Below are 15434 nucleotides of genomic sequence, written 5' to 3' on the forward strand. Positions count from 1 at the left end.
AATTGAACTCGGTGATGTAGCTTTGTGTAGCTATATTCAATTATTTTCGTGAAAAGTTTGCTTATCTTGATTTGTCTCGAGGCAGAAGATCGTGTAAAAATAAAATAAATCACGCGAGCTCTACGATGGTATTAATGTAGATTTTGCACGTTGCAACGAGGACGAGTTTTTTCGTTTCTGTTGCAGCTTATTCTGCGCCAGGTGGTCGGTCGGTTCTCCAGTTTTAAGGAGCCATGCAATTTCGCGATTTTTCCCGCGATTACAAAGATTGTCCTGTTAAAACGAGGCCGATGAAGCGGCGATAAGAGTTCTCATTGTGCCTGGATTCGTGGGCCACCTACATCACCAGACAGCATTTGCATATCCGGGGATGTAGAAATTTTAATGTACATTTTAATGTAAATACCGCAGAGAGAATTTTCTGGGGGAGGCGGTTTCCTCTTGATAAGGCTGCGCGATTAAACGATGATTTACATATCTGGACGGTGTATCACCGTGGCCCGGACGTTCGGAGGTATTCATTTTGTGAAATTGACGTTCGGCTGTGAGCTCGAGAGCCGTTTAATTAAAATTTTCGCGGTGACTTTCTAAGTTTTATCCGAACGCTCGCGAGGCAAACAGTTTCTCGACGTTTACGTGCGAGGCTTGAAATCGCTGGCACGTGAAACTCGCGAAATTCTTTCACCGAGGTGACTCGAGAATGTTTGAAGAATACTCTGAGCTCGCGAAATACTGCGGGGATATTGTGATACGTGATTGAATAGTGTTGTTGATACAAGTGTCGATACTCGTCGTTGAACAGCAATGTACCAACCGAATTGTTGAATTCGATTATTTTCAGAATATGTTATTTATCCTCGGATGTTCGTCGGAAATCATGAACACACGACTGGACATATTGTTTGTTTGTTTGTGATTTAGAAGTACCGCAGAAGAAAAGAGAATGGCTATTAAAATTGATTCTGACGTCCATTAAAGGAAGAAAATATTCATGTTCCTTGTGATCTATAATAATATAAATTAGTATCATGACTTATTTATTTAAATTATTCCCCAATTTTTCTGCGTCCAATGTTAAAATTATTTTTCTGTATCCAATGTAAAAATTATCTGCCTGTGTGTCCTATGTTAAAATAATTTCTCTGTGTTCAATGTTAAAATTACTTATCTCTGTTCCACGTTAAAATTAGTTTTCTGTGCCTAATGTTAAAATGAGTTGTCTGTGTCCAATTTTAAAATCAGTTGTATGTGTTCAATGTTGAAATTACTTATCTCTGTTCCACGTTAAAACTACTTTTCTGTGTCTAATGTTAAAACCAGTTGTCTGTGTCCAATTTTAAAATCAGGTCTCTGTGTTCAATGTTAAAATTACTTATCTCTGTTCCACGTTAAAATTACTTTTCTGTGTGTAATGTTAAAATGAGTTGTCTGTGTCTAATGTTAAAATCAGTTGTCTGTGTCCAATTTTAAAATCAGGTCTCTGTGTTCAATGTTAAAATTACCTATCTCTGTTCCACGTTAAAATTACTTTTCTATGTCTAATGTTAAAATCAGTTGTCTGTGTCCAATTTTAAAATCAGTCCTCTGTGTTCAATGTTAAAATTACCTATCCTTGTCCCACGTTAAAATTACTTTTCTGTGTCTAATGTTAAAATCAGTTGTCTGTGTCCAATTTTAAAATCAGTTGTATGTGTTCAATGTTAAAATTACTTATCTCTGTTCCACGTTAAAATTACTTTTCTGTGTCTAATGTTAAAACGAGTTGTCTCAGTCCAATTTTAAAATCAGGTCTCTGTGTTCAATGTTAAAATTTCCTATCTTTGTTCCACGTTAAAATAACTTTTCTGTGTCTAATGTTAAAATGAGTTGTCTGTGTCCATTTTTAAAATCATTTCTCTCTGTTCAATGTTAGAGTTACTTATCTATATCCAATGCTAAAATTACTTGTCGGTATCGAACGTTAAAATGTCACGGTCGCAGCTTCCGGAATTTTAAACCAAGAATTATTACTTGAATTTCGCCAGCTTAAAATCGAGGATTTATTAGTGAAATTTCAAGCTACAGAGTGTTCCGTTTTCAGACCACATAAAAGAAGAACTGAAAAACCGCAGCGTTAAGGGAACGGAAGAACAGACATCGCGGAAAAACAGCTACGAAAACGGCAGCTTGTTTATGCACTTAAACACAGTTATAAACATCTCATTAAAACAGTCAGGGTCGGCTCTGGAGTCGCTCGGGACCCGGGCGAAACTTTTAAAATACCGCTTCGTCGGGATTATACTTAACTGAATATTCCCGTGATTCGCCGACGGACTCGGTAATTGTTTGCAATACCGTTTGTTTCCTCGAGCCACCGAGCGCCAAGCAGCCCGAGTTTTAATAGTCGCGACTACGTCCCACGTTTCCTCACGTTCGACGGAATTGCGCTTGATATTGTGCCCCGGTTATTCGAAAATGTTCGTTTATTATATTCGCTGGTAAATCTGCGACGAAATTGCTCGTAAAGACACCGAATAGTTGCGGAAACCGTCATTCTACAATCGATCGGGAAACGAGTCAACGCAGAAAAGATTTCGCACACTAATTCCCAAAAACGTATCTGTGGTAAATTTTTGTTCTGCTGACTTTTTTAAGCAGCTTATATTTCTCTAAATATTCTTCCAACAATCACTATTCAATATTTTTCAATCTATTCTACTCTATTTCCCACTGATTTTCTCTATGAACGCATCGAATAAACCGGTTTCGTGAAAACACTATAACTTTCGATCGAAACAATATTTCTGCTTGAAAAAAATACTGTACGCTCTGAAACCATGCATTTACGGACCCAAAAAATTTGAAACGGATACGTTCAACAGTTTTCGTTGAAAAAATGTTTGAAGGTCACCCGGAGTTTCTCTACGGGATGCGCAAACTCGTAAATTTCGAAGCTGACGCGTTTAATAAAAAATTTGCTGAAAGAGATTTTTATCGTCAAGTTTTCAATGTTTGGAGAAGATTAAATCTCCCACGGCATGGCGGCTCGTTCCACAGATGCTTTTAAGGGAACGCCGTTTTAGTGCCGCCCCTTGTAGGTACACCGGTGTTCCCGTGCGCCGAAATTTCTCCTATAATTTCGTATATTATATCGGTCGCGTCGTTACCGAGCGTTTGTTAAATATTCATGTAACGTTTCCAGCGAATACCCATCGAGCAATCTATACGGGGGATTCTGGGACGTTCGCCGCTCGAATATCCGCGCGACATTATAGGGAAAACATGTCTCGCGATGCGCGCACGGGTTGCACGGGTACCGTGTTGGCAGTATTATAGTCGGTCGTCATTATTGCGCGAACGGAAATGGTATCTTTTGCCTAAGACGTTACCATCCTGATGGGAAATTCCGCTGGGAACACCGTGGAACCCTATCCATACAATCATTATATGATTGCTAACCGAACGGAATTTCTGGCGCATTGTTCGATCCTGCGAATTCTAATCATAGCGATTGGATCGGTGCAACAAAGAGTGGCCGTGCAAAGCTGAAATTGGTAAGTTTGAATACTTTTAGTATACTCTCTCATTTTTTAAGAAATTGTTTCTTGGTAGCAGAGTGACAGTAGAAAATCAATTGGATGAAGAATGTTCACAAAACTAGAATAATTTAATTAATAGGAGCAGAAGGTTTAAATTTATCATAGCGGGTACTGAAGGTAGAACATTTTTATTTCGCATAAGGATTCGGAGTCTAGTAATTAAGGATACAATTACTGTAATATAGTAAGGACATTCGAGGTTTGATCAATTTCCTCGACGCAGCTCGATCTCTCGAAAGCTCACCCCAATAAGAAATCGAATCTCGAGCTCGGCTCTGATTTGCTGTGCCATTTGCTTCAAAATCTCCGGTGCTAATTCACATTGACGTCTTTCAGGATCCAATATACATCCTATCTAATCTAATCCCACAGTTCTCCAAGATGGAACGGGTGATCATGACAACTGACAGCTCTTGATACCTATCGATGCGTTTTCCTCTGCTGAAATCCACAAATTAAGCAGTGCAATGAACTGGCCATAAAACGACGCTGTACAATTCGTTACGAATTATTTATTCACCTAATTATTCCAGTGTTCTGAACATTTTCCATAAACGCCAAAAATGCGATGCTAAAAATTCCAGTGGTATTCAAACATTTTTTCAACAAAAACTACTGAACGTATCGATCGAACAATGTACACACTCGTCAATATGTATATATATATAATTTAATTGTTTAATTACTTGGCAAGACCGGCGATATACTCCTTAGAACTTAACAGAATGGGTAAGGATCTAGGCAACTTAGCATTTTTCCTTTCATTCTCATATTTTTTGCATTCTATTATTAGGTGGTTTATGTTAATTGGTACTTTACATGTATCGCAGATCGTATTTTCTTTCTTATTTAACAAAAATGAATGGGTTATTTCTGAGTGCCCAATTCTGATTCTAGAAATTGAAGTTTCAATTTGACGATCTACTGGACTTGGAAATTTGTGCCACTCAAAATCCGCTCCTTCATTATCATATTTTTGTATATAATTCCTTTTAATTTTGTCAAATACCTGTTTCCTAAAAATTTCATTTAGGTGGTTTTTAAGATCGTTTAGTCTGGTATAATGGGTGATTTCTTTCATTTTTGTGTTGCAGGCTGCTAATTTGGCTGCTCTATCAGCAGCTGCTCTACGTGTTCCAGAAATATACGGTATTTTTTCGAAACAAAAATATTCAATCCAAAGTTATGCAGCGAATGCCAAAAATATGATGTCGAAAGTACCAATCGGTACGCAACAATTTCTTAAACAAAAACTATAGAACCTATGGATTTAAAAATTTCCAGGCTGGTCAGTATACGTGCCAAGAAAACATACAGTATTTTTTCTGCACAAAACTATGAGTCCAATCCAAAGTTACATGTAGATTGGTTAGGAGTAATTGATGGAGGGTCCAAGCGAAAATGGTGCGGCGACGTTCGGTCGGTCCCAAAGCGGAAAGGGTATCGATAAAAACCGATCGAACCGGAAGAGCACTTCGGCGAAGGAAAGCCAACGTTTCCGGGCAGGAAACTTTGAATGGAGATTAATTTCTTCGGCTATGAAAGACGCCGGGAGTCTGACAGTAACCGATTCGCTAAGGGATCGCGGGGAATGCGGTTTTGGCTCCTCGGGATCCGTCGCGTCGAGTCGCGTCGCGTCGCGTCGCGTCGGATAGAACGGCGGTTGTGCACACCCGACTAGAAGCTGGTTGTCCTAACCTAACCTTGGCTTCCAGCACGTACCGTCCCTTGCGTTCCCTTTCCTAACAACGTAACTAACTTACGACCCGGGCCGGCATCGCTTGAATCTCCCACGAGTTGCGCAACTACCTGGCCACGTCGTCTCAAGTGAAACTGATCTCGACCTATGCAGCTACTGCCTATGTTGCAGGGCCGAGGATGCACTAATCGATACGTTGCTGTTCCGGTTTTTCCCGAGTCCCTGATGCAACTGCAACAGTGGCCGTTTATTATTTCAAATGAGCCTGGGCATGTTGATTTCAGTTGACGTATCACTAGCAGAAGGCTGACTTTTATTGTAAAATAAAAAATGTCCCTGTCAATTGCAACATACAGGAGCCATACAGACATTCATATGTTCACTGAACAATTTGATCGAGCTGAATAATATTCCACCATATATAGTCCAGACCTGGTAGCAAGCGATTACCATGTTTTTCTTGCATTGCAAAACTTCCTTAGTGATAAGAAGATTGGCATCAAGAGAAGATTGTGAAAATCGATTACTAGAGTTTTTCGCCAATAGGGACCAAGACTTTTATGAGAGAGGCTTTATGAAGCTACCTTTAAAATAGCAACAAATTATAGAAACAAAAAAACGGTGCATATTTGAACCAAACCGGACAATCCGAAACATGTTAAATAAAGTCTTGAAGTTCACGTAAAAGTAATGGATTTCTTTTTCCCCAACCTAATAATAGCTTCAAATAAATTCACCTTTATCGAACTAAAATTGCAACTGGAACGAAGCCATAATTTTCCTGAAACGTTTGGGACAGTAGGAAAATCTGCGACAATCGATATTTGTTTATGCAATTTTGAATTCAATGTACCTCCGCTTCTATATTCGTCAGAAATATTTGCCTTAATTCCACTGATATCTCTTTCCCGGGGAATAACTTTTCCAATAACAGAAAAATTAATTATTAATTAGCGATGACAAATGTTTCGAACGATATTCGAGTAATTAACTGCGCGGGCTGAAGCATCGAGAAGTTGCAATAAATTCCATCGGTTATCTAACCTTTTCAAAGGTCTGCGAAAAGGGCAGACGGTGACTCCCACTTCGACTCCCACACAATGCACCCCTTTGTGTAGATTTCAATGTGCTCGCCGGTACCCGTGCGTTCGCCTAAAGCTGTCGAAGGAAAGTTCGCCCCGAGTTGTGTAGAACCACGAGTTGCCCCCTTGCAACTTGCAAGTTTGAGGCTTGATGCGCAACGTTATAAGTCGATGCGCGAGACCGCAAGGAACTATGTCACGGCCCATAACCTGCTCTTTTGTTAAAAGTGTTCTGCCCGTGGCGAACGTAACGTATCTTCCTCCCCTGACGTACACGAATTTGCTTTAATGCCAACCAATTCCTGGTTTTCTTAAGAGAAAGGCTTTATCCGTTATTAACCTTCTACACGTCGAATACAGGTTCAATAGAAATTAATTCTGTTTGTATTCAGGAACATTTACGCAAAATTTGAACGATGTCTAATTCATTAAATTCTTCCGTGACGAAGGAAGGTGTCTGAAAATTCTCTGCATTTTAGCTGGATATGACAAACAAAATTAAAATGTAGAAATATTAATTTAAAATATATGTATAGACTTTTCAGATAAAATGTTTTACAGTTTTAGAAAGTAGTAAAGATTGTACTATTTGAACATCCTATATAGTAATTTATCAAGAAACGAGACAGACGCGTTACTTGAAAATAACGTTCTGCTGTCGGGATCGTAATTATTTTTTATAATACAATAAGATAGAGAAGTAAATGAATGTGTTAACCATGAAAAATCTGTTTCATAATTCTAGGCTATTCTGACCGGCAGTTAATTTCGTAATAACGCAGTAATGGTTATAATAAACATAAAAGGCTCGCGGCCCTTTCATGAAGTAAATGGTTCATAAATAACTTATGAGAGAAGTACTCACCCAACACGCTGATAATACCTTATTCCTGTACTATTCCGGCATTTAATGGCTGGCATGTGCTAAATCGAGAACCCACAGAGATCAACCATATTTTGGAGGAGCGAAGTAATAGCACAGTGTTAATTAAAACGGAATCAATTATTCCAGGTTAGACTGTAGACTATTTTTAAAGTACTGCAAAGCGTTCATCACAGAAACCAAACGTGCCCCTATTATTATTTTAAATGTACTGAGTTTAAGCAGTGTTTAAACTAGTTGTCTAAATTCAATTCTTGATTAAACTATTTCTTAGAAAGTTCTATTATTTGTTCGACTACTTTGATTTATTTTAACTATAGAACCACTATATTTGCTACAATATATATAATAATATATTTATACTTTTATCGTCGCTGACAATGCGAAATCAAGCATTTAAAGTCATTTAGTATACTTACTGATCGTCTTATTTATGAAAGGTTAAACTCAACAGACTTCAATCCAACTTTTTACCTTAACTAAGTGTGCTTCGATATTTTTCATAACATATCATTATGCTCGAAGACTTGCGAGAATTAATTGAAAATTAATTTTCAGTGTTTTAGTTACTACAATGATTTATTATGATTTTAGGATCCCTACATTTAAATGAAACATTTCAAACAATGTAATATATACCTGAATTTACTTACGCAGAATTTCATTCAACAAACTTTAATCAAACTTGCCACTGTATTTTTAACATTTTAGTCTGTAAAATATTTTTGAAAAATTGATCCTGAATATTTTGTTGAAACGTGCACGAGCAGATTCAATTTGCAAAAATAAGTAAAAGGAAACGAATAACATGTTTTTCAATAGACGTTTTGTTTTTGTGAAAATCGAGTTTGAACATTCCATGGATACGCGCGTTCGCGAATAGGATTCGGCTCTGACGCGTCTGATCATGGCTAACCAATTCTACTTGCTGCGAGTACTAGGCCACGCGAGTCCGTCGAACTTTCAAACTCATATTTTGAAAAGACGTAGCGTCAATTGGAAAAATGTTACTCATTTTTCTTACCTATTTTTATAAATTTAATCACCTCATGCCCATTCACCTGTCCTGAGACGCCCTGTCTATCTCTGTACATGCCTACCGACGACGAGGATAGCATAAAATGAATCATTTCTAACAATTCAGAACACATACCGATCAATTTACATAAGGGACATTAAATTCAACAAACTTTAATTTTATTTTACTCTTCGATTGAATATTCCCCTCAAAGAACCAATCAGAGATTGATCAAATTCAATCCTAGACTCCAACATCCTCAGAAAAGCAACAATTGTCATCAGACTCAAACAAAATCAAATGTAAAAGACAAACTTCAGAGCATCGATTGCAAGGTATAAGATCCAACTGGAAATTTCTTTCTTCATTTAACAATTTTGACATACCAAAAACAAACAAATCCTTCATCCAGTCATCACGAGCAACCACACTCCCCGCGTCATACTTCGATACTACGCCGGCGAGTTTCCTCGGTAACTTCCGGTTGTTTATCGCGGAAGCGAAAAAATTGAAACAAAGGAACCCGGCCAATTAGTGACCGCGTCGGCAAACGAATTTCCGCGGTTGTCGGCAACGAAGAAGATGGCCGAGGATCGTTCTCATACTGCCAGCTGCCGGCGTGCGGAAGGCATTGTCGGGTTCGTTGCACCCCGGAAGTTGGCACGCCGGTAGCCGAGTAATCGAGAAATATATATTCAAAGTTATTTCGTGTTTTCTTACCCAGAGCCCCACCGTGCCGCAGCTGCGCAAGAGTTACGATATTGGTGTCGCGGTTAGGCGAGGCGGTGGTACACCTCGAGAGCTCCGTAGACGAGAATTTAGAGAGAGCTTATTCGCGAGGTGAGAGAAACAAAAGGGGGTGGCGTACGTCTCTGTTTCTTGTGTACGTACGTGTCTGACCGTCTATGTATAAAACCGCGTGTACGTATGAAACCACGTGTATATATAAAACCATGTGTGTGTATATTTATATATATATAGATGGAATACAACTGTGTGTGTGTATGGATGTTTGTGTGTGCCGATATGTATATGGAAAACCCGACATGTGTACGTGGGTCGCCGCGTGTACGTATGGTGAAACGATAGTGAGACGAGAGCTGAACTGATCCTGTTAGCGGATACGCTGGCCTGGAAGTCCAAAATTTTCTTTGATGTTCTCGCGCTGGTCGCCGATGCACGGATAACCTTATGCACTCCTCCCTTTGCCGGAAAACTATGATGACACAGAGACGCTTTACACTTTTCGTTTCTTTTTCTCTTTTTCTTTTTTTTTTTTACTGTCGACCCGTGTCGAGCGCAGAGCCTTGTCCTCGTGAAAATGATTTTAATGCGAGCCCCCACTGGGGCACCCCTGAACAGGTCATAGGTAGCTGTGTTTGATCGCTCGACCGTGGATGTTGCATGTTCGGCGGGATGTGCGACCGTGAATATGTGTGCGATGAGAATTGCCTGTGTTGTTATGCTTGCGGAGCCTGTGCTCCGAGAGATGGTCGATTTTGACGCGTTTCGAGCTCTTCGGAGAGGTAGAGGATGTATCGTGGGAGTATGAAAGGCGGAGCAGACTTTGTCCTTTGTTTGCGATCGTTGCGAAGATTTTGTCGTGAATTTATTTTATTTGGTACTTGACAGAGTGCGTCTTCTAATTAGACAGTCGGTAATCTGCCCGATGTATTTTTTTTTCCTGTACAATGAGGAAGTTCTTTGTTCTAATTTTATGCTCAACAAATTTTTATACATTTATTACTAGCCTGGCAAATTGATATAACTACGTTCACTGATTCGTTTGTACATTGGGTGTGTTTTTTTTAGATGTTTTGTGTACTTCGGGAGTAAAAAACTTCTGACAATTATGCTTTCATTATACCGTTTTTGTGAACTTGCTCAAGTTTGCTCTTTCTTCATCTGTATACATCTATATAATGATTCTGTGTACGATAGACTATTGTAAAATTTCACTTTGATTTTATGAAAGTATAATTTATGTAATCCATAAATTTACTAATTCTTATGCAAACGAGAATTTTATAAAATATTGATAACAACTTCTTCAGGAGAAAATATGTACTGTTCTTTTATTGCTTGTTCGTAGCTATGGAAACTAGGTGAGTAAGCCTAACGTCGTCCATGTGGCAACATTCATTCTCGTCGCGTATTCAAATCCAAACAAAGTATATCCTTTAGTAGTACGAATTTAAAGACATAAAAACCTGATATAGTTCTTCATCTAGTGATTGAAACAAAATAAAAATTTTTTTACAATAATTACAAGCGACGGGAGCCAATCCGTATTTCTCTCTTTAAATCTATAAAGTGTTGGTACAATTAGCAATATTAGAATTTTTACGAAAAGATTCAGAGATAATTCAACATCATCCTTTAATGGATTGAGCAGTGGAAGCAGTTGTTTTTAGAACATTTCTGAATCCATAAAGTATTACAGTTAAACTTTACTTCAGGAAACCAGAAATTTTCAACTTTCTCCAATATAATCTTGTAGATTTTGACGAGAAAATTCCGAAAATCCAAGCTTCAATTCTAGGAGATCACTAGTTCACCAGTTATGCGTGTGTAGAAATGTGCGACTCTCAGCCTTTCACAGTAAAATCCATCGACTGCATAACACGCATAACTTTCGAGCTAGTGATCTCCTAGGGTTGAAACTTGGATTTTCGGAATTTTCTCGCCAGAATCTACAGGATTACATTTAAAAAAGTGAAAAATTTCTAGTTTCCTGAGGTGAAGTTAAGCCGGTAACTCGACGATTAGCGAAATCAGAATTTTGACAAAGAGATCACGGGATAATGTATTATCGTCTTTTAAAGGATTGCGCGGTGAGTGGAATGCAATCGGTATTCGAACGTCTCTGTTTCAGCATCGTTTTCAAGAGCAAATATAAAGATCGTCGTTAATGAAGAAAAAGCCGTCACGATGACGGGCCGCGTGTTTGCGTCGCGTTCCATGAGAACGCAGCCGTTTTCGTCCTGAAAGAACAATTAGACGTAGATTTTGTTGCGACAACATGCAGGCGGTGCGATTCGTTCCGTTCCTCTTTCCTCATGCATTTCAGTGCTCGAGCTAAAGGCAATTGTCAGACGTTCATTAGTCGCTCATTCCACGAGGCACAGAAGATGATTCAATGAAATGAGTTTCTAGACGATTGGGATTCGTTCTTCCCTTTTTCCTTCCGTCCCACCCCCCTTCACGTAACTCCGCGAACACGGCGTCGTTAACGACCCGGTTAATTAATTAACATCAAACGATCCTTCTCGCGAGGCAATTGACTCGTCTCAAAGGCAGATCTTTTTCGATCGTTGCACGATCGTACTCGGATCTTCAGAAAAAAGCGGTTTCTTCACGATCTTCACAAAAATGTTTTTCAGTCTTTATCTTGATTGGAAAATTTGGAAATTTTCTCCGTGGTTTTGAGAAGAAGACGATTCTTTGAGTTGCGGCGATATCGATTCGCGAGAATCTAACGAGCACGACCAGCATTCCGATGATTATAGAGGTGACATTGATGATTGTGTCGAGATGAGTGACAGTGATGACAATACCGAGAGGAGCGAAGATTATTGCGTGCATGTGCAGTGACCAGTGGTGTACCTATAGAGGCTAGCTTTGAGATCGTGAGCAAGATCCCCACGCGTGAACTATATACAAATCGTGACAGACTTCCTAACCATTCACAAGAAAGCTGGCGGAGAAACGTGGGAAAATCGGCACTGTGATGTCGCATAGTTACGGTGCAATTCGTCCTTGATCACGCTTCTATTTCAACTCGGAAAAAATATTTCTCGCACAGACGGGAAACGTTTCACTGAAATAATAAAAATACCGGCTTCCAATTCGCACGATAAAAATGATTCAGGTACAGGATATTGAAAATATCGGACGCTTTATCATTTCAAGTTTTACGCACCGATTTTGTGAAACTACTTCTTCGAAAAATTCTTTTTGAAAAGTCGAGATACCGGCGAGCCACGCTCGCCAGGGAGATTCTAATGGAAAAATGAAAATCGGCTCGGAAGTTCCGGACCATAACTCCGCGCGGTAATGCAGGACAATTACCGGATCGGTGAGCGTGAAAAAAGGAGGCACTAAAGCGGAGAGAAGATCCTTCCCACGAAATCCCATCAGGCTGGGTAACAGCGTGGGGGTGGACGACGGCTCGTCCTGTTTGATCATTCAAACCGTCGATGAGCGGGGGCGGATCGCGTCGCGTAATCGAAAAACTGGATGGCAGTTCGAGAACTCATCTCGAAACTTTTCGTCGCGGTGCCGATTTTCCCTCGTTCCCGTCGCGCCTCGCGCGTATCTTTCGACAAAGATAAAGAAAAGAAATCAAAAGAGGAACAGAAAGAAAGAAAGAAAGAGAGAGAGAGAGAGAGAGAGAGAGAGTGTGTGAGAGAGGAAGAAAAAAAGAAAAGTAGAGAGAACAGAAAAAAAGTTAAAAGTCGGAGAGAGAGAGAAAGTATAGAGAGAAAGAGAGAGAGATAGCAGGGTAAGTGAGTGGTTCGAGAAGAAAAGTTGGTGCTCTGGTGATCGCTCCTCGCTAAAAAGCTAAGTTTCGCGTGAAAGTTAGCCAATTATATATATATTATATATATATATATATAAATAAATATATTCTATATATATAAACTGTGCACACACACAACACGTGACATACGTATTATATATATAGAATAATTATACAAGTGCGATAATCAAGTGGCCGGGCCAATCAGCGAGAAAGAGAGCAACGTTTAAGAACGGGCACGAGCTCTCTGTTGCGCTTCATTCAATCGCTCGCGAATTTCTTGCTATTTTCCATTCTCAATTTTATTCTTTACTTTTAAAATTTTCTTATTTTTTTTTTTTTTTTGTTGGCTCGTTCCTTTGAAAGCTTTTTTTTTTTGGATACTGAAGGCTTACCAAGTGGGACTCTGGGCTGGTGAAGGTAACCACGGCGCCGTGTAGTCGCCTCGCGTTTATAGTCGCAGCAGCCTTCGAAAGAACCGTTGTGTGTGGGTCCAATAGCGTGTGTCGGGCCCGATTTTCGACCACGATCACGAGCACGAGAGGCCGCGCAATAGACAGCAACATTGAGAACTTGATTTTAGAAATTTTATCTTCAAATCACCATTCTCGCGAGTGTCGTCCGATCGACGCGAGCTACTTTTCTTCCCGTCGCGCGTCGTGTCTCGGTTTTTCTATATTCTATTTTTTTCTCTCTCGACTAATCGTCCGTTTCTATCAGCTAGTCTGATACTGCTTTCTTTTTTTTTTTCTCTCTTTCCGTCCGGTCTCTGGAATTTTGTTGTTTCCGCTTTTCGCTTCGAGGGTACAAGCTTCGGTTAGAGAGGGTGGGATCAGCGAGTCGCCGCGATTGAAAGAATATCGGAGGTATAGTCAATGAGAGAAGGGTGCTGAGAGTTGTTACGTGGAGAACACGGTCGCGGAGGGAACGCTTTACTTTGCGATATGTCTGACGTTTGCCTGTAAAAAATGGTTAATTAGTTATCCTCGTACGGGCTTGGCAGCTGCTCCCTGCGAAACTGAAAATCCTAGAAGGCGGTGATTAGGTCTACAGGCTTAGATTACGGTCGGAAAAATGCTTTCAGTGTGGCGACTTGAATATTTTTAATGGTGTTCTATCAGGGTCCGTTGATTATTCCTAGATGGTTCGTTCATAATTTTAAATAGTCACATCTACAGCAAAGTCCTTGATGCATTTTCACAATGTTTTCATAAAAAGATCACAAATTTGGACAAGAAATTTTGTAGAATATTTACAAAGATCGTATATAGGTTGTATGAAAAATGGTTTTGAGGCTGTAAAATACCTTCTTGGTAAAATAATGCCAGGAAATGAATGCCTACTTAATTAAAGAATTAGTTGTGGTTACTTCGATTGTCGGAATACACTTGATTATCCTAAAACTTCGATGAAAAGGCAGAGACTATGGGGCCTGTTAAAAATGGTGCTTAGATTGGACAATATTAATAAAATAATATGAAATCGAAAAATAATTTGATTTCACTTCGATTATCTCAAACTTTTGATAGAAACGAATTTTGTTATATAAAGATTGTAATTGCGTATGGAATATAGAGAGAGGGTGAAAGATAATTCAGTATTTTGTGGTGCAATAATGCGAAGGCAATCTTAATTAATGTCGAAGTTAACTATGGCTCTGTATCGTTGAGAATTGTTCAACTCCCTCGCTCGGCTGCGTGGAACGGGTTTAGCATCGGGGACTAATTTGAGAACGTTTCGAACCAGACTATTATTCTTGGAATTGTAATCGGCAATGGGACCGAAGAGAGAGAGAGAGAGAGAGAGAGAGAGAGAGAGAGAGAGAGAGAGAGAGAGAGAGGAATTTGACGATCCCATGATGTCTCGAATTTATTAGTGCGATTATTTCCATGCGCGAGTACCGGTTTGATTACCGACCGACATTCCTGCTGTTCTACATGGTGCGCGATGTCTGACATATGTATGTCGAGTGACGAATAAATTATCGTGAGTTTATGGTATCGGGCCAATCGTATTACTCTCTGGTGGACGCCGGGTCATTAAATTTGCCACAAACGTTGTTTCTTAATGTATGGTGACACGAAATTTCTCGACCCTCTAATTACATCGTTCTAATTTAATTGTCCTCCAAATTTTTCGTTGGGAAAATTAATTCAATTTACTGTACATTATTTCCCATTAATCTCAACGACTGATTTATAACATAGAATTCCGGTGAAATAACAAATTCAGTCAAAGGAACAGAAATAGAAATATTTCTAATTATTCAGAACAAAATTTTTAAGAAATATACGAAATATTTTGTATTTGTGCAAATACTCCAATGTTTGTTGTTATTATTGTGACCAGTATAATAAAATAATCGGAATTATAGACTGCAGAACGCAGTAACAAAGTATCGGAATTCATTTTACAATTATTACAATAAAAGGCTGATAAGAATCATTTACAACGTGACACAACGGCACACGAATCGCATACTAAATCGAATCGAATTTTATTCGTCGATCAATGGAAAAAATCCCGTCGTACTAATTACAAGCAAATTATGCAGCAATTACTGCGCGCAGCGTTTTAACATTATCATGTTAATACCAACGACGACAATTTTAATGCGCATTGTGCCGCACGTATGCATATTATAATGCGATG

The 15434-nt window shown here is 39.2% G+C and overlaps 1 protein-coding gene across 5 annotated transcripts in view; it reads right to left on the minus strand.

The window, feature by feature from the left end:
* Nrx-1 (neurexin 1) overlaps positions 1-15434 on the minus strand; it is a 479861-nt gene that overhangs the window by 139825 nt on the left and 324602 nt on the right. For 4 of the 5 annotated variants that reach the window (XM_076789038.1, XM_076789037.1, XM_076789036.1 and 1 more), the window contains one exon: positions 13178-13249. The exons of the other annotated variant lie outside the window; for it this stretch is intronic. In XM_076789038.1, coding sequence (XP_076645153.1) covers positions 13178-13249 — 72 coding nt within the window. The remainder of the gene's footprint in view (positions 1-13177; positions 13250-15434) is intronic. 5 annotated transcript variants of the gene reach the window in all.

The sequence above is a fragment of the Halictus rubicundus genome, chromosome 6 (assembly GCF_050948215.1).
Source record: "Halictus rubicundus isolate RS-2024b chromosome 6, iyHalRubi1_principal, whole genome shotgun sequence".
NCBI lineage: Eukaryota > Metazoa > Arthropoda > Insecta > Hymenoptera > Halictidae > Halictus > Halictus rubicundus.